The sequence below is a fragment of the Hibiscus syriacus genome, unplaced genomic scaffold (assembly GCF_006381635.1).
Source record: "Hibiscus syriacus cultivar Baekdansim isolate YM2019G1 unplaced genomic scaffold, ASM638163v2 tig00112508_pilon, whole genome shotgun sequence".
Taxonomy (NCBI): domain Eukaryota; kingdom Viridiplantae; phylum Streptophyta; class Magnoliopsida; order Malvales; family Malvaceae; genus Hibiscus; species Hibiscus syriacus.
In genome coordinates this window covers 1,154,174-1,176,862 of record NW_024063352.1, presented here as the reverse complement: position 1 = coordinate 1,176,862, position 22,689 = coordinate 1,154,174, and the positions used below count along the sequence as shown (strand labels likewise).

Genomic DNA, 22,689 nt, shown 5'->3' with positions numbered 1-22,689 from the left:
GTTATTGGTGGTTATTAATATTGTTGTTTGTTTATAGCAGAGAGAGGAGCGAGAGAAGCATCATTTCAGAAAAAATATGAAGAACATCAAAATCAAATTACAGCTATGAAGAAGATGATGCAACAGAATCAAACGAAAAATTCATCATCCTAGGTGTTCTCTTAGGTTAATACTTTGTTTATGTTATTGAAAAATGTTTAACTACAATATATTTAACTTGGATGTTTGTAAACATTGATTTATTTATGTTTTTATGTATTATTACTTAATTCGAATCGTAATTATATTTAAGATGGTTATTGGATATTGTTACAGGTTAAATTTGGGTAATACAAAATACGAAGAATATATGTTGAAAATCAGTTTCGATTAACGACTTTTTAGGGGCAAAATTCTACTAACGGAGTGCATACATGGTGACACTTTTAGGGGGAAACGCCGCTAAATGATCAATCTATTGCGGCATTTTGGTCACAAAACGCCGCTAAATATCAAATTTTTTGCGACGTTTGTGGCTAAAAACTTCGCTAAATGACCAACCTATTGCGAATTTTGTGACTAAAAAGTTGCTAAGTAATGAACCTGTTACGGGAAAATGCCTATAAATATCAAATCTTTTGCGGCGTTTGTACCCAGAAATGTCGCTATATGGTAAACATGTTGCGGCTTTTGTATACTAAAACGCCGCTATATAACCTGACCTTTAGCGGAGTTTTAGTATAGAAACGCCACTACATAACCTGCCTTTTAGCGGTGTTTATTAGTAAAAAATGACACTAACAGTTACGGCGTTTGCATTAGCGACGTTTTTTTTGTGCTGACAACATTTTTAGCAGTGCTTTTAAACGCCGTTATAGGAAAAAAAACGTCGCTATATATCAGTTTTACTATAGTGTAGTTATCATCATTCACTTAGTTTTTATAAACTTAAACTATACAAATAATGAAGCTGATTAAGAAGAAGTAGAAGTGAGCAAAACTTGACTTGACTTGAAAAATCGATTTTTTCAACTTGATTTGACTCAAAAAACTCGACTTGAATTGACTTCGAGTTACAATTTCATAAACTCGACTCAACTCGAAAAATTTTCAAGTTCAAATCGAGTTGTCAAATGCAATTCGAATAACTCTAATTTTTTAGCAATTAGTGGATTTATTTTCAAGTTTGAGTCAAGTCCTTTGACTTTGTATGATATATGTACATCATATATAAAAACAATATGAAGAAACATATTTGTATTATATATATGATTATAGAAAGACAATTAAATTGGAACAAAAAAATATAATATTATAAATATTCCCAATTAAATTTAATTAAAAACTCAAAAAATTGACTCGCCTCGAATTTTGTAAACTCTACTCGACTCGAAAAAATTTCAAGTCAACTTCGAGTTGCAAAATAGGAATCGTTAACTCGAATAACTTGAAATTTCTTTACTCGACTCGATAGAATGCTTACCCCTAAGCAGAAACACGACAGGTGGAAGCAATACTAAAAGCAATTGGTAATGGTGGAATAAATACTTTGTATGTGAAGTATTGGTAATGTAGAATTCTAGATGTTCGAGATTTTGTATTATTTACTATTTTGGGACTTTTTGATTTAGAATTTTGATCGTTTCTTGGATGGATTTTGATGTTTGAGATGTATGTGATGCATGATGTGTTGATTTAGAATTTGTAAATTAATATTTTAAAATTAATTGTATAATATAAATATATTAATATTAAAATTGTTTTTAATAGTTTAATATTTTGTAACATTAAAATAAACTATTTGAGCTTATTTGAACACGGTCAAAATAAATTTGGGTATGAGTTATTATTATTATTAAGTTAAGGTGATTACAAAGTAATATATGTTTTAAATACTCTCAACCATTTGACAACAAACGTTCAATCACCCTGCTGCAGCTGCTGGTCCTCAAACCCAAGACCTCTAGGAACAACAACGATTCATTTAACCACTGAGGTAAGTTGATTCATGATTGGTATGGAGTTTTAAACCTTTTTTATTGGCTATGACTTCATATTTCTACTAATTTTCTTTTACCAACACTTTATTAATTAAGTAAATAAATACAATATTTTTTTTATTTTAAATGAAATATTTAAAGAAGTGTTAGGGATGGCTCATAAATATACCGGTAAAGAGGACAGAGGATGGAGCAGAGTGAGCGAAGGGAACATCATCTGTCCTTACAAAGAAAGTTTCGTAGTGGGGGTTACGATTATGTGGGTTGGGGGTGCGGGGACTGTGCCCCCGCAGTATGGTACAGGGTTATTTTTATAAATATGTACCAGGGTTTATTTCTTATAAAAGGAGATGTAACCAAAACCTATGAGATATTATTGAATTGAATAAAATTCTAGCGCATCCTAAGGCACCGAGGACTTAAGCACATTGTTGAACCTCGTTAAAATTCTTATGTTCTTTCTGTTTTCTTTACTCGATTATTCAACAATTGGTATTAGAGCTCAGGAGCGAAATTCGAAGTTATGAAATTTGATGGTCATGGTAACTTCAAATTATGGCAAACAAGGGTGAAGGATCTCTTGGCGCAGCAAGGGATCCTGAAGGCTTTGCGACCTACAAATTCAGCGTTGATGGAGGAGGAAAATTGGTAAGAATTATAGCAGCGAGCGGTAGAAAACATACGATTATGTTTGGTGGATGAGGTCATGTATCACGTCATGTATTTGTCGTCTCCATAAGAAATTTCGAAGAAGTTGGAAAGTCAGTTTATGTCCAAATCCTTAACGACTAAATTATATCTAAAGCAGCGGCTGTATGGGCTGAACATGCAGGATGATCATGATTTGGCATAATACGTGAATGTATTCAATTAAATCGTTTCTGATTTGGCTCGGCTTGATATGAAAATTGAGGATGAAGACAAAGCGATGATTCTGTTGTGTTCGTTGCCTCCCTCTTACGAACACATGGTGACTACTCTTACATATGGGAAAGAAACTATCAAAGTTGAGGAGATTTCTGCAGCTTTGTTGGCTCACAACCAGCGGAAGCAGAATGCATGGAAAAGCTCACAAGTTTATAGCTTATATGTCAAGGGTAATCGAGACCGTAGATGGAAGCCAGAGAAGACAGGGTCTAAGAAGTAGAATTTCATATCCAAATCTAGGGATAAGAAGACAATTCACTATTACAAGTGCAATGAGGCGAGACATATGAAGCGAGACTGTCTAAAGTTGAAAAAACAGACTGATGAGAAGCGTGATGACTTATCCAAGTCTGTGAATGTGGTCGAGGATGACAATTCTGATTGCAGTGAGGGTGAAATGCTCTCTATTTCAACGACTCAATTGATGGATGCTTGGATTCTTGATTCTGGATGTTCTTATCACATCACGCCAAATAGGGAATGGTTTTCGACATATAGGTTGGTTGATTCTGGTTCTGTTTATTTGGGTGATGTTCGATGTTGCAATATTGTTGGTATTGGTGATGTCAGAATTAAGATGTATGATGGTTATGTTCGGACGTTGTGTGGAGTTTGGCATATCCCAGATTTAAAGAAGAATTTGATTTCTTTGGGCACTTTGCACAAGAATGGTTTTATCCCTAAGGTTGATGAGGATAGGGAAACCATTCAGATTGTTAAAGGAGCTTTGACTGTGATGAAAGGAAAGATGGCTGCAGGGAATATTTACAGATTGTTATGGACTATCGTTGTAGGTGGAGTTCATTCTGTTGAGTCCTGTGATGATACTACCAAACCGTGGCACATGCATCTTGCTCATCTTAGTGAACGTGGTATGACTGAATTACATAAAAGAAATCTGTTGCATGGTGTTAAAAGCTGTAAGCTCAAATTTTGCAAGTATTATGTTCTTGGTAAACAGACTAAAGTTCGTTTCAAGACTGGGAAGCACACAACTGAAGGGATTCTTGATTATTTGCATTCTAATGTATGGGCGCCTTCCACGACATAGTCTTTGGGTGGATCTAGGTATTATGTTACCTTTATTGACGATTTTTCACAAAATTTTGGGTGTATTTTTTTGAAACAGAAGTCTAACATTTTTTAGAAGTTCAGGCTGTGGAAAGTTGAGTTAGAAAACCAAACAGGACGAAAAATCAAGTGTTTTCGGCCTAACAATGGTGTGGAGTACATAGATTCAAAGTTTTTAAACTTTTGTAAGGGGGCATGGGATTAAGAGGCATTTTATAGTACGCAAGATACCATAGCAGAATGGTGTTGCGGAACGGATAAACAGGTCGTTGAATGGAAGAGCCAGATGTTTGCGGTTGAATGCGGGGCTTCCCAAACACTTATGATGTTGTTAACATGGCGTGTTATCTTATCAATAGATCGCCAAGGGAATCATTGGCTGGGAAAGTTGCATAAGAGGTATGGATTGGTCATGATATTACTTTTGATCATTTACGGATTTTTGGTTGTCCTACTTATGTGCATGTACCTGCTGATGAGAGATCCAAACTTAATGCAAAATCAAATGAGTGCATTTGTCTGGGTTATAAAACAGGTGTCAAAGGATTCAAGTTTTGAGATCCAATTGCGAAGAAAATTGTGATCAGTAGATATGTTGTTTTTGATGAACAACCCATGTTGCAGCAGAAGAAAGACACAAAAGTGGTGGATTTTGAGCAGTTTCCAGTTGAAAAAACAGAAACTTCTCAACCAACTTCTGGTGGTTTCGCTACGGTTGATTTGCAGGATTATAGTCTCACCAGAGACAGGGTAAGACAGACGAATATAAAGGCTCCGAACATATTGGGCTTTAAAGAATTGGTCTCTTTTGCACTTATTGTTAGCAGTGATGATCCGATTACTTTTCATGATGATGTTACTAGTCAGGAAAACGACAAGTGGATGACTGTCATGGTTGAGGAGAAGAAGTCTTTGAATCATAATCACACATGGGAGTTAGTTCGCCTTCTTGAGGGTAAGAAGCCTATTGGTTGCAAATGGTTGTATAAGAAGAAACCAGCAGTAACAGAAAAAGAGGGGGAGAAGTTCAAGGCTCGTTTGGTAGCAAAGGGTTTTTCACAGCAAAAAGGAGTTGATTATGATGAAATTTTTTCTCCTGTGGTCAGGCACACTTCAATCCGAGTAGTACTTGCATTGGTGGCTAGTTGGGATTTTCATTTAGAGCAGATGGATGTTAAAACTGCTTTTTTACATGGTAATTTAGAGGAGCAGATCTACATGCAACAACCTGAAGGTTTCACTCAATCTAAAAACAAGCATTTAGTTTACAGATTAAAGAAATCTTTGTACAGGTTAAAACAGTCTCCGAGACAATGGTATAAACGGTTTGACTCCTATATGATCAAGATTGGCTACAAGCGATGTGAGTATGATTGTTGTGTCTATGTTAAGAGCCTTGATGATGGTTCTTTTATTTTTCTATTATTGTATGTTAATGATATGTTAATTGTTACGAAGAACATGGATGAAGTTATCGGTTTGAAAACTTTATTGAGTCAGGAATTTGATATGAAAGATTTAGGTGCTGCAAAGAAAATTCTTGGAATGGAAATTTGCAGGGACAGAGACTCAAGGAAATTGTGGATATCTCAACGGGGTTATGTTGAGAAAATGCTAGAAAGGTTTGCGATGAGCAGCGCAAAACCAGTGAGCACTCCATTAGCGAATCATTTTAAGCTATCATCAAAACAGTACCCTAAGACAGATAAGGAAGTTGAAGATATGACAAAGGTTCCATATTCTAATGTTGTTGGTTGCTTGATGTATGCAATGGTATGTACTCGTTATGATTTAGCTCATGTTGTTAGTCAAGTTTGTAAGAACATGTCTAAACATGGTAAGCAACATATGGAAGCATTCAAGTGGATCTTTAAGTACTTAAAGGGTACTATGGGACATGGAATTATTTTTGGTAGTCAGCGGGAGTCCTTTGGTTGTAGGATATGTGGATTCATACTATGCAGATGACTTGGATAATAGAAGATCTACGACAGGGTATGTCTTTACTCTTGGTGGAGGGCATATTTGTTGGAAGTCTACTGTTCAATCTGTTGTGGCACTGAATACATGGCAGCGGCTGAAGCTGCAAAAGAAGCTTTATGGCTTATTGGTTTAATGAAGGAGTTGGGTGTTCAGCAAGGTGGAGTTCGGTTGCTTTGTGACAATCAAAGTACTATTCACTTGGCTAAGAATCAGGTATATCGTGCTAGAACTAAGCATATTGATGTAAGGTTTCACAAGATCAGAGAGTTGGTTGCATCTGGAGAGATTTTGTTTCAGAAGGTACATATTGATGATAATGCCACTGATATGTTCACCAAGCTAGTTACGACAGACAAGTTCATGCATTGCTTGGACTTGTTGAATGTTTCGAGTTGTTAAAGAAGTAAGGTAACCCAACCCATATTGAATGTTTCCTAAGTGGCAGGATATTTGCCAAGGTGGAGATTTGTCAGGTATGGCTCATAAATATACCAGTAAAGAGGACAGAGGATGGAGCGGAGTGAGCAAATCGAACATCATCTGTCCTTACAAAGAAAGTCTCGTAGTGGGGGTTACGATTATGTGGGTTGTGGTGCGGGGGCTGCGGTCGCGCGGTACGATACAGGGTTATTTTTGTAAATATGTACCAGGGTTTATTTATTATAAAAGGAGATGTAACAAAAACCTATGAGATATTATTGAATTGAATAAAATTCTAGCGCCGCCTAAGGCACCGATGACGTAAGCACATTGCTGAACCTCGTTAAAATTCTTGTGTTCTTTCTGTTTTCTTTACCCGATTATTCAACAAGAAGTTTACCAACACATTTATTTATTTATTTATTTTGGTCTAATTATGGTTTAAACTCAATTTGTTCAATAAAAAAAGTTAAAAGCCAAATCAATGGTTTTGAAGCCCATGTCAAGAAAGACGTTGGAATTTCAATTTAGACCGCCATAGTATCTGCATTTTAAACAAAAAACAGAAGCAATAATTGTCTAAGAAAATAGAAAATGTGATGAGCTGAAAGCCATGCATATTCTTGAGAGAAAAGCTGTTAGAGATATGGAAGAAGCATCAAATAGGGATTTTCATGTTGCAACCATCAAATGCAGATTTATAGATATCATTTTCAGAGCTCGACAGAAGACTAAGGAACTCCATGATAATAATCACAAAGTTGGTGCTGATAAAGTTAAACAAGTGGAGAAACACATTCCAACGAAGTCTGCTTGAAGAGAAGATGGGGATCAAAACTAAGTTGATGAAGCAAAATATGCAACGTCGAGAAAAAGATAGAAAAGCAGCTTGAATTGCACCGGAAAACATGGAAAACACGTTTGGTATTATGATAAATTTAGAGGTTCAAAAGAAGTTCGCGGCACTCATCAGATCTTCTTCTTCTTCATCTTCATCTTCATCCTGCTTATAGTAATCCATTTAGTCATCATGTGAAACTTTGTTTTGTAAAGAATGGGGTTGCTTTTTTTCATTTTCATTTTTTTTTCTTTTTTTGAATCGGCAATTTTGTATACAATGTTACAAACAAACTGTGTGCATACATTCAAACTGAGTTTGATTGTTAAGTTTCTTTGTGGATAAAATGAATTATAGCATTAGCTTATGGTACTTTGAGTTTTTAATATTATTTCAGCCTTCTTCTTCTTTATCTCACTTTAGGGTTTGTACTGTTATTCGAATTTGAGTTAGGGGTTTACTTGTAATATAATATAATGGACAAGAGTCAACCTACATGCATCGAATGTCAATTTAGTCCTAAAAAGATGAAATATTTGCAGAATTTGCCTTTTACAAACACTACAATGAAGAAATGTTAAAGTTATATCAAAATGTTAAAACTTTAGGGGTATTTTCTGTTATTCTTGTAATAGTTAACTAGTATTTTTTTCGTAGAGGATCTCACGTATCTATCTCTAGCTCCCATGAATCACCTTAATCTTCTTTTGATGTTTAAATCTTTCCTTTATTTACTTAATCATCTCTCGCTTCTTGTCCAAAACCCATAATTTTGTTTTTCATTTTCAATTAATTTATGGCCAAAAGATTAGGGGATGCGATTAGGTTTATGACTCCTTGGGATTAGGGGAAGTGGGTTCTTCAAACCAAGTTCTAATTTATTACTTTTAAGTCCCCCCCCCCTCTCTCTGCAAATTTTAAGTCCCCCCCCCTCTCTCTGCAAATTTTGATAAAATACATAGAGCTGTACAAAATTACACAGTATTAATATTATGAATATGGAAAGGGACCTCATTGTCAAATGGTTAAGAATATTTAAAACATAATCAACTTAATTTAATAAAAAAATTAGAATCTGATATCAATTAAGACTTCATTTACCTTACAATAGTGTTAGAGGAAGAAAACATTTTATGTGAAAAATATATTGATGAATCGGTAGTTTCAAGATTGTTGAGGTCGTTAATTAGAATTTATTTTTACAAATTCTCAAAATATTTTAATTATGTGAATATGAAACTAATTAATAGAGTGTTCAAATCAACTTTTAACCGTTAACGGTGCTATTACATTTTACAAGTTAATTAATCTTACCATCAATGTTAAACAGTTTCGATTAATCGAACAGCTAAATATATCGGTTAACGATTACGGTTACAATTACAAATTTTAATAAATGGTTAATCATCGATTAATTGTTAATAAATTATAATTAATTATAAATCATTTTTCAAATACTGACGTGACATTATCTTATGATTATACATCAATATTGCCGTTATTTTTTACCGACAACATCAGGTGATTGAAACAAAAACTAAATAATAGTAGGTAGATGACCAAATAGATAGCTTAGCCTAATATTTAAAGCCGGTGGGGCTAAGACGATACAAAGCGTAGCCGTTGGGGGAGCATTTCATCAACAAAAAGAAAATGGGCAAATTTAGTACCAAACAAACAGGCAGATAAAGCATGCTGCCACTAAAACAAGGCTATTACATAGAACCAAACCCAGGACAAGCTTCACAAACTCAGGTGAGAGAAGAGGGATGGGACGAGATCTACCACTGACCACGCAAGGCCTGCGTATTGAAGGAAGCGGATACCAGTGTCTACGTCGAATAAATCTTGGTTAGAGAAAAATAACATCTTTTGGATATAACTTGACTGCTTAATCTCACTGGTTTTCTTCTCTGTGGTTTAACTGTTAAGCATCGGAATATAGCTGGTTGATTTTATGGGGATACCCAATGTGTTTGATACTACCGGGAGAATCCATTTCGCGAGAGCCTTACTGCAGAACTTGACGATCAGGATCGTCGGTATCCCAACAAGCATTCTTCCCAAAAAAGCAGGAAGCGTGAGTCGAGAGGTAAATATTCGTGGAACGGCTTCATGGTGGAACTGGTCGTATGTCTGCTGAATCCCAGCCACCTGCTCGACATTAACAAATTAAAGTGATACATTGATGAATGTCAATCCAAAACCTTTTATCTCTGTTAGTGGAAGAAGGTTCAATTGATTTTCTTGATGCAAATGCAAATATTGTACCTTGTTTCTGTCAATGAATGATGCTCACTTAGGAAATAACATGCATGACTATGTATAAATATAATTTTGAGTTGCTATAAATTAGAGGCTCAAAGAAAAGGACTTGTTTCTGATACTTGGAAGATGAGCACATTACTCATCAAAATCCATAACCATATTCAATGTCAATAACAAGACTCGGAATTGCACTCTCAGTAAATTCCCAAGATGATGTAGTTCACTGTTATAATGGTACCAAATACCATACGACATGTTTGAATAACACTAACCACATCACCTTCATAACTAAAATATGTTCCTTCTGCTTGAATCTGCATCATCTTTTATATGTTGGCACGTGTCGAGAACCATTTATTCATGCCAATAATATTTGTCAAAATGCAGAACCCATGCTTATAATTAATATCGATGCATCTTCTAAATGATCCAACAGCTATAGAAAATATCTCGACACAGAAACTGCCACTCCCTAATGCCATCAGGAGCAGGAATTGTGAGAAATTTTGATTTTCTATCTAAGCATAGGTTTCTTGGAGCAAAAGATCGGGAATTTTTCTTTGGTCTGCTAAATTATGCAAATCCAAAGATCCCAAAAGAACCTGACCAACCAAAGCTAATTTTTCTTGTACACAATAGATATTCGTGTAATGTTACAATTCTATAAGCTATTTTATACCATAAATTCACCTCTAAATAATTTTAACCATAACCATAGTTGTTTGTCAAGCTTGAAGTTTATACAAGCAAATGATTGGACACAAAAACAGTATGGATTAATTTTGTCTTTGACATTTTCAAGGCATAAGCATCTTCAGCTTTCATATCTAACCATGATACGGTGTTTGCTCCCGAAACAATTTCCTTTTCTGAAATGAAAGCAATTAATCTCGGTTCTCACAAATACCAATTCGTTTCTTCTATGTGCTTGAGATCTTTAAACTTTTGCATTCAATATTGTCAGAGATTAGTTTCCTTAATTGAAGGATTTGTAAATATTTTATTTGATTAGGATCCCTTACTCTAAGGGTCTGTATTATGTTACTAAACTGTTGAATAATAAAAAAAAGTCTTTTCGACATTGTATCAGAGCCTCTCGTTTCTTAGGCCTTACTATTCTTGTTGGACAGTATTCTTTGATCTTTTTTCCTCTTGAGAGAGTATAGCCGATACTAATGATTCAAGCAGTACTGGAACTGCTCAAAAAGACTATGAATGAAAGGAGTCACTCCAATTTGACGAGTGACTTACAAAACATACAAGCCTCCTATAGGTTGAATGGTAAAAATTTCCTTAAATGGTCTCAATTGGTTCAAACTTTCCTCAAAGGAAGGGGTAAACTCAGTCATCTTCTTGGAACTGGTCCTGAGGAAGGAGATCCCAAATTTAAAGCTTGGGATGAACAAGATTTGTTAGTAATGACTTGGTTGTGGAATTCGATGGTGCCCGAAATCAGTGACACTTGCATGTTCCTCAGCAGAGCCAAGGAGATATGGAAGGCTGTAAAACAAACCTATTCAAAAGTTAGAGATGCTGCCCAGATTTATGAAATCAAAAGCAAGATTTCGACCACCAAACAAGGAAGCAAATCCATTACAGAATATTCTAACCTAATGCAAAATCTCTGGCAGGAAATGGATCACTACCAATGCATTAAGATGAAATGCAGTGAGGATGCAGCAACTCTAAAGATGTTTGTCGAAAAAGATAGAATTTATAATTTTCTTGTTGGACTGAATATAGAATTTGATGAAGAGAAAATCCAGATTTTGGAGAAGGAAGATCTGCCCTCATTAAATGAGGCTATTGCTACCATTCGTGCTGAATAAGGAAGAAGATGAGTGATGGTGGTCGAAAACAGCCAAGTTGTGAGCTCAGCCTCGGTTACCAAAACTGTCTCTGAGAGGTCAACACGTATGGAAAATATTGAAGATAGACCAGAAATAACAAGGACAATAAACAAGGACTCCTTATGGTGTACTTACTGCAAAAAGCCTCGACACACCAAAGAGAAATGTTGGAGGCTACATGGGAAGCCTCCTTCAACGAATATAAATTTCACTAAAAAAGAAGGCTCAGCAAGGGGATAGAATAGAGCTTTTGTAACCAGACAAGTGGCTAAAGAGTCAGATGAACAATCTGTTGAGTTAAACCGAGAAAAAGTTAAAAAGTTGAAAAATCTTCTAGAATCTTTAGAGAAACCATCCTCTACAGGTATATACAATATGGTCTTCTCAAGTTTATCCTCTTCCTCTTCTTAGAATTATGACGCCTCTACCCACATATCTACCCTAAACTCCTGGGTAATAGACTCAGGAGCCACTGATCATATGACCAATTCTTCTCTAAATTTCATCACCTATATACCCTGTCCTAGCAACAAGAATATTACAGTTGCAGATGGTACTATGGTAAGTTGTTGGCCAAGGATATATTGCCACTAATAAAACTCTTCTACTTAAAAATGTACTACATTGCCAAAGTTGTTTATTAGCCTTATCTCTATACCAAAACTTGTTAAAGATACTTTTCGTAACCGGTTTTCGCCCGGGCACAAAACGGGAAAAGTAAAATGAATGAATAAATGATTTAAAAAATATTTTGGGAGTCGCCATCGACCTTTTTGGGTTAGGTAGGTCGAATACCTAAAAATCTTTTAAAAGTTTTTAAGAAACATCAGTTAAAAGATAAAATGGTCTGTGTTTAACAAAAAATTCATTCTTTTTAATAATAAAAAGGGATTCGTGGTCGATTACGTTTGGGGAAGGATTAACACCCCCACAACGCCCAAAATTAGTCTCTGTCGATATAAGGATAGCATCAAAATGAGAACCGCCTTTTGTCTTGGATTGAACCTGAGTTTCAGATTTCGGGAGCAGACTAAACCTCGACGATTTCAGATTACATGATTTCTTCCCATTTCTGGGAACTTTTACAGTTGTCACCATTTCCTGGGTATCTCCAGATAATTTGTGAATACGAATAATGACTGTTTGTAATTTCTCAAATTGGTTAGGACCATAAGTCTCTTGTATATCTGAGATTGCATGATTATTTTCATTGAGCTCTCTCTCTTTTTGTGCAGGAATCTCTTTTCCTTTGGCCAAAACAGATATTCTAACCATCATCTTGGACATTTGTTCTCTTATTTCTCGTATCTCCTTTTGCTCCTCAACAGGCATACAATCTTTGGGTGCATAGCTCTCCTCTATCTTCAGAGTACCCTCAGGATGTCTTTCCTTAGCTGCGTTATAGTTTGCTTAATCATAAAACTTTTTGTCCATTTATGAATTCTTTCCAATTTGATGTCCACTCTCAAGAGTCAACACCTTCTGGTTATGTCATGATCATGCAATGCAAGCACAAGAAATCAATATAAACAAATTAGAGCAAAATACAATGTATCTACAAAATAGATAACAATAAAATGGTTAATACCAACTAATAGAAAGAAAAGATTCTATTTATCATGGTGTATAATATATCCTAACCGCATGCTTTCTAGCTCCTTGCTTTGTTTGGAAAAATTAACCTAACCGCATAATTACTAGTTCGTAGGCATTTATTTAGAAGAAAATAAAATCAAATAAATTAAAAGCTAGAGCTTATTTCTCCTTTGTGTACCCTTACGTACAAAGTTTCAGCATTGTCTTAGATCGGGTGAATTTCTAGGGTTTATTATATGCAAGGTTATGGTTCTATGAGTAAAGGTAATCGAATTGACCCTGTTAGTGCCCCTTAGGCTGCCAAACCCTCAATCTTAATCCATTACAGACTTAAGCGGATCGAGTTCAATTTGAAGGGACACATTTCTCTATGCCTGACACGGAGAATAAATTCTCACGAAAACATAGAGCATATGAACCTCGAAGTTACCTGCTGCCTGACACGGAGAATAAATTCTCACGAAGACGTCGCTTTCACTTCCACTTAAAAGGGACAAGCTTGATTATAAAGCTTATGTTATGCAATGCACGTGTTCTATGTGAGGAGAAATTTTTACACAAAAATTAATATCTAAAAAGTAATTAAATATAAACACACACACACACACACATATATATACGTATAAAATAAATTGAAAGAAATAAAAAGAATCATAAATTAAATAAAATCAGATTCTCAATTTCTAACTCTAGAGACAAAATATAATCGACTTAGGTTGACCAAGGTCTCCAGCGGAGTCGCCAAGCTATCGTAACTGGTTTTCGCCCGAGCACGAAATTTTCTTGGCCGAAAAAATAAAATGAATGAATAAATGATTTTGAAAAAAAATGTTTTGGGAGTCGCCATCGACCTTTTTGGGTTAGGTAGGTTAAATACCTAAAAATCATCTTTCAAAAAGTTTTTAAGAAAACATCAGTTAAAAGATAAATTAAAATTAGTCTGCGTTTAACCAAAAATTCGTTCTTTTTAATAATAAAAAGGGATTCGTGGTCGGTTACGTTTGGGGAAGGATTAGCACCTTCACAACGCTCAAAATTGATCCTTGTCGATTATAAATTATCTCTAATAATAGAATTTAAGAATTCGAATATACATTTAATTTATGATCTTTACATATTCAATCGGATATTTCTAAGAAAAAAGTATTAAATAAATAAATAAATATATATATATATTTAGGGTTTTGTAAATATGACATTTATTTATTTAAAAATATCAGAAAATGACATCTAGTTATTTTAAGATTGCTCATTTCTTTGATATTAAAAAATAAATAATATTAAGAATATAATATTTTTCTTAAAATAATAAAAAATGAAGTAATATATATATATTATAAGCATATATATATATATATATATATATATATATTTAAGCATGATATTTATTTAGTTTTAAATATCAGAATAGGACGTCTGGTTATTTTAAGACCACCCTTTGTTAATATTTAAAAAAAAATAAATATTATTTAATTAATTTGTGAATTAATTAATAATACTTATTAATCTTTCATATATATATATATATATATATATATATATATATATAGATATATATATATATACATAATAAATGACTAAAATTAAATAAATATAAAATATAATATAATAATTTGAATAGAACTAAAATAATTATATATGTATACTAAGATATTTATTTATTTAAATAATATTGAAATAGAACTTCTAGTTAAGTTAAGACAACCCTTTTCATAATATTTAAAATAAATAAACATTTATTTAATCATCTATATATATATATATATATATATATATATATATATATACGAATAAATAATATTTAAAATATTAAATTAAACATATTGAAATTAAAAAGATAATATAAAAATAAATTGGAATTAAATAGTGACTAAAATAATAAAATTAAAATAATAGGATAAATATAAAATATTAAAATTAAAGGCCCTAATTCAAATTATTTAAAAAACCATGTACTCATAGTATAATTTAGCCTTAATTAATTATTTCGGGGTTAAAATAAAATTTATTCAAGAATGAGGGACTAAATAATGCATTTACCCTAAATATATAAACATATATAAACAATGACTATAATATAAATTAATTAAAATTAGAATACCAAATTAAAATAATTAGAAATTGCTTTCAGTGACTAAATTACAGAGATTACAAACTATAGTGACTACAAGTATAGTTTACCCACACGGAAAATTACACAGGTGCCCTCACCAAAACTACGTCGTTTTGGTGAGGGTATTTATGCCCCCTTATAACCAGCCTTAAGGCCAAAATTTTCATTTCTTCTCTTCCTATTCTCTCTATAAAACGAGAGAGATGTATCTCTCCCTTCTCTATAGGATTCCCTCACCGGAGGGAATCTGATCGCCGACCGGCAGCCACACGCCACTGTCGAGCACCGCCTCTGGTGGCCGAAAAACACAAAATTTCCCCAAATCGTAGATTTACTCAACCCAAAATTGAATCCGGTTTTTATTTCTCCTAAATACCCCTTAAAATTAATAGATCTAAAAAATACTGATGGTTTTACCTCGGTTTTCACTAGGTTTCCAGCGACGAGAAGCTTCTTCGAGGGTAAGTTTTTTTTGGTTTTTTTCTCTTTTTTTCTTTCGATTTGCTACTATGGTGTATTGCCCTCTGTGTGTTGGTTGTTCGTTGTTGTTTTCTTCTTACTCCCGTTTTTGCTCTCTGTCTGTGGTGTTGCAGGTTCGGTCGATGGCCTTTATATGCCTCGTCGATGTCCTCTTCGGACCAGTTAATGGATGGAAGCCCTGGTGAGTCACCAAAGCTATGCTGGTGACTCACCAGGGGTGACGTGTACGGCTGGAGTGGTACTTCTAGAGGCTTCGACGAGACGTTGGCGTGGCAGCGGGGTGTCAACGTGGGGCGGCTGGAATGTCGGCAGTGGTAGGTTGGACCACCTGGTAGTAGAGTGTTGGCAATGGTTGTGGATAGCTGAGGCGGTGGCGGTGCTAGTTGAGATAGGGTTTAGAAACCCTATCTGCATAGGGTTTGGGTCCTGTTGGGCCTAGAATTGTAATATGGCACCGATTTTGGTCTTTGTAATATTTATTTAATAATAATAATAATAATAATAATAATAAGATAAAAAAATTAGTGTTTACTTTACTAATTGCAATGTTTTGTTTTATCCAACACAATGTATTTTTCAGGAGCAAGAAACGAAGAGGATAATTGGGCATGCTAGGGAAATAAAAGACTTATACTACCTTGAGGTCTTTGGTGGACCAACTAGTGTTTTGAATACTTAGCCTTTGTCTTTTTTATCTAATTCTACAGCCAATAAAAACCAGATATGGCTACATCATTTTCCCCGTGGTCACCCACCTTTTAGACTTTTAAAAACTATGTTTCCTTTTTTATGTAAAACCATAAATACTGATGAATTTCATTGTGAAGTTTGTGAACTCGCAAACCATAAACGTTCCTCTTTTCCAGCAAGTAATAAAAGAACCAGTCATCCCTTCAATCTTGTTCATAGTGATGTTTAGGGCCCTCTACCATTCCAAACATAACTAGGGCTAGGTGGTTTGTATCTTTTATAGATGATTGCAGCAGAGTTACTTGGATTTATCTTCTGAAACAAAAGTCAAATGCTACCTCTACCTTTAAAACTTTTTACACCATGATTAAGACTCAGTTTGCGGCTGAAATTAAGAAAGTCAAATCTGACAATGTTGGAGATTACTTTAATCAATTTATATCTCTTTATTTCTTAGACAAAGATATTATACATAAATCATCTTCTATAAATACTCCCCAACATAATGGGGTAGCAGAAAGAAATAATGGACACCTCCTTGCTATAACTAGAGCCCTTTTGTTTCAAAACAATGTCCCTAAAAATATTGGGGAGAAGCTGCATTGACTAGTACTTCTCTGATAAACATAATACCCTCTAAAATCCTTTCATCCCAAAGTCCACTTCAAACCCTTGTCAAGTTCTTTCCAAACTTCAGTCCATCTTTTCATCTACAACCAAGAGTATTCATTGGTTATTCCTCCTCTCAGAAAGGCTACAAGTGTTATCACCTACCTACCAAAAAAATCTATACTTTTGTTGATGTTACTTTTGTTGAAAAGCATAGTTATTTTACTGTTACTTATCTTCAGGGGAGGATATCTTTTAGGGAAGATAAGGAAGCAGAAACAAACCTATTTTTACTACCCCTTCTTAATCAGCCTCCTATTACTCCTACTGTAGAAATACATTATGGTTAGCCATCTTCTCCTATTCCTACTTCATCTTCTCCTCAAAATCCTCAACGAGTCATTAAAATATCACAACCCAATATTCAAGATACTACTTGTCCCCTAAGGATCTATTCAAGGAGGAAGACACCTATGCAGATTCAATCATTCCCTTCTCCTGCTCCTACTCCTACTCCTACTCCTATTCCTATTCATATTCCTATACAGCTTGAGGTACATCCTGAAACTTCTTCTGAACATAATGATAATGACAATGTTATATCTGCCTCTGAACATAATGACATTGCTTTTATTTTTGAATTTCCTATTGCCACTAGAAAAGGAAAAAGAACCTGCACCACTAAACATCTCTTCTATTTGTTAATGACTTACAAAAACCTTTCACCCAGCCACAAAACATGCATTACTAGCCTGAATGATATCACTATTCCTAAAACAGCATTAGGGGCATTAGAGAATGAAAACTGGAAAAAGGCTATGAAAGAAGAAATGGAGGCAGTAGAAGAAAACCAGACTTGGGACTTAGTAAAGCTGCCGGAAGGAAAGAAAACAGTGGGATACAGGTAGGTCTTTACTGTAAAATACAAGTCAGATGGCTCTTTGGAAAGGTACAAAGCAAGATTGGTGGCAAAAGGGTACTCTCAAACCTATGAGATTGACTATCATGAAACATTTGCACATGTTGCAAAGATGAACACAGTAAGGGTCCTACTTTCTTTATCAGCTATTCAGGGATGGAATCTGCAGCAGTCTGACATCAAAAATGCCTTTTTACATGGAGACCTTGAGGTAGAAGTGTACATGGATATTCCACCTGGATTTGTTTCGACTACTGGACAAAATGTTTGCAGATTAACGAAAGCTCTATATGGACTAAAACAATCCCCAAGAGCTTGGTTTGGGAGATTTACCAAAGTAATGTTGGGACAATGCTTCAAACAGAGCCAAGGTGATCATATTATGTTTGTTAAATACTCTTCTTCAAGGGGAGTAACTATACTATTGGTGTATGTAGATGATATTATTGTTACAAATAATGATTTAGAAGGAATTGATAACTTAAATAAATGCCTTGTAAAAGAGTTTGAAGTGAAAGAACTTGGAAGATTAAAGTACTTTCTTGGTATTAAGGTGGCACAGAAATTCATTTCAAAGACTGGTGGGAAGACTCATCTATTTGTCACACACCAGACCAGACATAGCATATGTTGTTGAGGTTGTGAGTCAATTCATGCACAACCCTAAGGAACCACGCCTAAGGGTTGTAGTTCAAATCTTACAGTACTTGAAGGGCACACCAGGCAAAGGAATTATGTTCAAAAGAGATGAGAAATTAACTCTGGAAGCATACACAAGTGCAAACTATACAGGATCAATAGTTGATAGAAGATCAACCTCAGGCTACTGCACCTTTCTTGGAGGAAACTTAGTTACTTGGAGAAGTAAAAAATAGAATGTGGTGGCTAGATTCAGTGCAGAAGCTGAGTTTCAAGCTATGGCACTGGGAATTTGTGAGTTATTATGACTGAAAATTATTTTAGAAGACTTAAAAGTGAAATGGGATGGACCAATGAAGCTATAATGTGATAACAAGTCTGCAATCAACATAACTCACAATCCAATTCAACATGACAAAGCAAAACATGTTGAAGTGGATAGACATTTCATAAAAGAGAAACTTGACAGTGGTTTAATCTGTACTCCCTATGTAACCACTGGAAATCAAGTTGCAGACATACTTACCAAGGGACTATCAAGTAAAGACTTTCAGAAGTTAACAGGCAAGGTGAGGATGGAAGACATCCATGCCCCAGCTTGAGGGGGGAGTGTCAGAGATTAGTTTCCTTAATTGAAAGATTTGTAAATATTTTATTTGATTAGGATCCCTTACTCTAAGGATTTGTATCATGTTACTAGAAGTAGTTTATTACCTAGTTTAAAAGTTACCTAAGATAGGCCCTAGGTTTGTGTATTTATTTGTAAGTGTTTTCACTGTTGAATGATAAGAAAAACAGTTTTTCAACAAATATTGTTAATTAACTTTAAAGGTGTCAGTAATTCATCAAAAATGCATTCCTACAAAAATTTTGGTGAAAGTAGCTAAGATTTGTGTCTGCTATACGGGTGATCAATTACTTACAATTCCAAATGCAACACCGTCAAAGGCAGTATGATACTCGAAACTTGGAGTTGGCAACTCAGGCGTGGGATAAGCAAAAAGTAAGAGAAAGCTCAAGACATCCCAAAATGATGTAACTACAACAAGAAAAGTAAGCATAAAGAATATAGAAAAATGTATTGTGCTTCAACATTCAAATATTCAACTAGAACCAGAGCGTAATTAGTTTCAAGCGAACACCGTCAAAGGCAGTATGATACTCGAAACTTGGAGTTGGCAACTCAGGCGTGGGATAAGCAAAAAGTAAGAGAAAGCTCAAGACATCCAATGATGTAACTACAACAAGAAAAGTAAGCATAAAGAATATAGAAAAATGTATTGTGCTTCAACATTCAAATATTCAACTAGAACCAGAGCGTAATTATGTTTCAAGCGTTAAGATTACCGATCATATTTTTCAAGTTAGAAAGGCCACTGGTCATTTTAATCTATGAAACCAAGGCCAGGGAAATAGAAGATCGATCCCTATTCACCTAATTGGTTTGATGACAATACAACCTGCTCAGACAGATTCTTTTAGCCTATGAAAGCACAAATGTTCTGAATCCAAATCTACTTACCATTGTGTCCAGAGACAATAAAGGCATCCACACATTCATAGACTGTTAGCCACATTGCAAGAATCACCAACCCGACGACGAGACCTCCAGCGATATCAATTAAGCTGTGCATGCCAAGGTATATTCTTCCTACCAATGAGACAAATTCGGCTGAGTATTGACAAAAGCCAAGAACTTCTGAAGAAAAACTAACCTACCGAAACCAATGAAGCCCACAAGCAAGCAAGCAACGGTGACTGCACCAAGCTCCACATAAGCATCTTCACTCGGTATGTAGGATAAAATGTAGTATACAAGGAATCTGGAAATTACCAGATGATAAGTTGACAAGTAATCAAAGAAGAGTGCTTAATTTATTGTAAAGGATTGACAACCCATCAGACCTCCCACAGCTCTTCTTTTAGTTTTCGCCTTGTTTTCCCGTCCTACCAACACATGAGAATTATGAATTTGCAAAGAATATATATTATGTTCCCAATAATTGAGGCATATGACCGTCTGTAGATATCCTCAGTATACTTCCTACACGGTTTAATAGCATCTACTGCATTACCGTTTCTCTCAAAGTCATTTAGAGAACTTATAGATAAAATCTGAACTACAAAAGCTCGCAAAACTGCTAAACCAAAAGGTTTATGTAAAAAGGAAAGTTCCATACCCAGATAAGCATACTGTATTGAGAGTATGAGAAGAAGGCAACCCATATTCCAATGCATTGTCTTCGTCATCTGTTGTGGCCGTTATCCGTCTAACAGGGGGGCAATTCGGTCTAGGAGCTGATACCACATCCTTAAAATGAAGACCATCAAACAGAAAGCAAATTGATATCAAAAGTTACTTCATTAAACACATTGCCATAAAAAGAAATGATAAAACCATGTAAACAAGGACCTTCATGCAGTTTCCTAGATAATCACAGGAAGCAATCAACAGGGTCATCTGTCTCGCCAATTTCCCATGCCCACTCTGGAAACATCATTAAACGAAATAGCCAATGAGAAAAAAATTACAAATCAAGATTATCCGAAAAGTGAAAGCAAAATAGAAAACATACCCAGAAAAGCAAAGGAAGAAACGTAGTGTAAAAGGGCACAGAAACCACACAGGACAACCCAGAAAAGAGAGCATCCAAGAATTTATGCCGATGTTTCTGGGAAAAACAAAAGAATAGGAAAAACAAAATCCATCAAACCAAAAGAAAAATGACAATCTGGGTATCATTTATTTTAGTCAAAACCTGTATCTTGAGGATGGTAGAAGTTCCTCTAACAGTCCTTCAAATTGATGCTTGGAGTTTGGGAGGAAAATGGCAGGAAATTGACTAAATTTTGTTGTTTTAAATTTTCCGCACATAAAAATAAATAAATCTATGAGCTATTAATCTTTTTTTCGTTAAAAAATTGAGATGGTTTTGAGATCCATGGGTTCATGGCTTTGTTGGTTTTTGGCTGGTAATCGGCCACTGAGAACTATAAGCAAAGACACACGGGATTGAAAGAACATTCTAACCGAATGTTTGTTTCCTGTAATCGGTATTTTGAAAAATATCTTTTGGGTAAACTATTTCAGTAACCATCTAATTATAGTATCTTTTCATTTTGATTATAAGTTTTGAATTTTTGTCAATCAGACTACTCAACTATAAATGCATTCAATCTAGCCACTATCTGTTAATATTTAACGGAGGAGGTGATGTAACATTTAAAAAATTTAGTATAATTACATATTCGATCCTCAATATTTAAATATTTTATCAATTTATTCATTATTTTAATTTATTAAATTTAATCCCCAATCAGATAGTAACACATGTCAATATATAATTAAAGTTATTTTTTATAATTTAATATATTTAATTTAATTATTTTTATGGATCAGATAGTGACATATGGCCCATCTGGTTAGATGAAAAACAAATCACATGGAAAAGTTAATCAAGGTGGCTGAGAAGACACGAATCCAGGACTTTTGGTGATAAACCATGAACCTTTACCAATTAGCCTAGCGTTGTAACTTACACGATAATGTATATATATTATACTTAAATTAATACTAGCAAAATGGAAAGGAAAACGGGTGTGGTAAGATTCAAACCTATACCAAATATAAAACTTGACAGCACAAAACTATTAATGTAAATATTATATTTGATTAAAATACGGATAGATATTTTATATATTTCAAATACTAGTTTATACAAGATTAAAAGAAAATTGATACTCTTTTAATTTAATTAATAATTTTAACTTTTATTAAAAAATTAAAATTTACAAATCATTTCTATTTTAATTAATTTTTATTGGATTATATAGTTAAAACGTGTAATTAGAAATCGATTTTAATCATTTGCAGAACTTAAATTTAATTTATTTTTTAATCTTGTATAAACTAGTATTTAAAATATATAAAATATCTATCTGAATATTAACCAAATATAATATTTGTTTTAGTAATTTTGTACTGTCAAGTTTTATATTTGGTCTAGGTTCGAATATTACAACACACATTTTCCTTTACTTTTTGCTGGTAATAATTTGAGTATAATATATATATATATACATTATCATGTAACTTACAATGTATCTGATGGCATATGCTAATTGGTAAGGGTGCTTGCTTCATCACCAAAAGGCTTGGGTTTGAGTTCTTTCAACCCCCATGATTTATTTTACTTTGTGATTTGTTTTCCATTCAACCAGATATACCACATGTCAATATCTGATTGAATAAAAATAATTAAATTAAATATACTAAATTATTAAAAAAATCATCTTTAATTATACAA

The 22,689-nt window shown here is 34.2% G+C and overlaps 1 protein-coding gene across 1 annotated transcript; it reads right to left on the bottom strand.

Moving 5' to 3' along the window:
• Nucleotides 1-8,920: 8,920 nt before the first annotated feature.
• On the bottom strand, nt 8,921-22,497 carry LOC120181123 (lipid phosphate phosphatase delta-like). Its single transcript, XM_039186324.1, has 9 exons — nt 22,481-22,497; nt 21,142-21,178; nt 20,959-21,054; nt 20,796-20,870; nt 20,563-20,693; nt 20,102-20,205; nt 19,905-20,033; nt 19,306-19,421; nt 8,921-9,372 (listed from the first exon to the last, which is right to left on the bottom strand). Exons 1-9 carry the CDS (start codon nt 22,495-22,497, stop codon nt 9,139-9,141), a joined length of 939 nt encoding a protein of 312 aa, XP_039042255.1. The 3' UTR covers nt 8,921-9,138.
• Between the last annotated feature and the right edge of the window lie 192 nt (nt 22,498-22,689).

Excerpts from the sequence above, each read along its gene's own strand:
- LOC120181123 (XM_039186324.1), bottom strand. Across the intron at positions 20,034-20,101 it reads TGTGGGCTTCATTGGTTTCG|GAAGAATATACCTTGGCATG; the intron begins GTAGGTTAGTTT and ends TCTCATTGGTAG. Across the intron at positions 19,422-19,904 it reads TATTGTCTCTGGACACAATG|TTACATCATTTTGGGATGTC; the intron begins GTAAGTAGATTT and ends TTCTTGTTGTAG.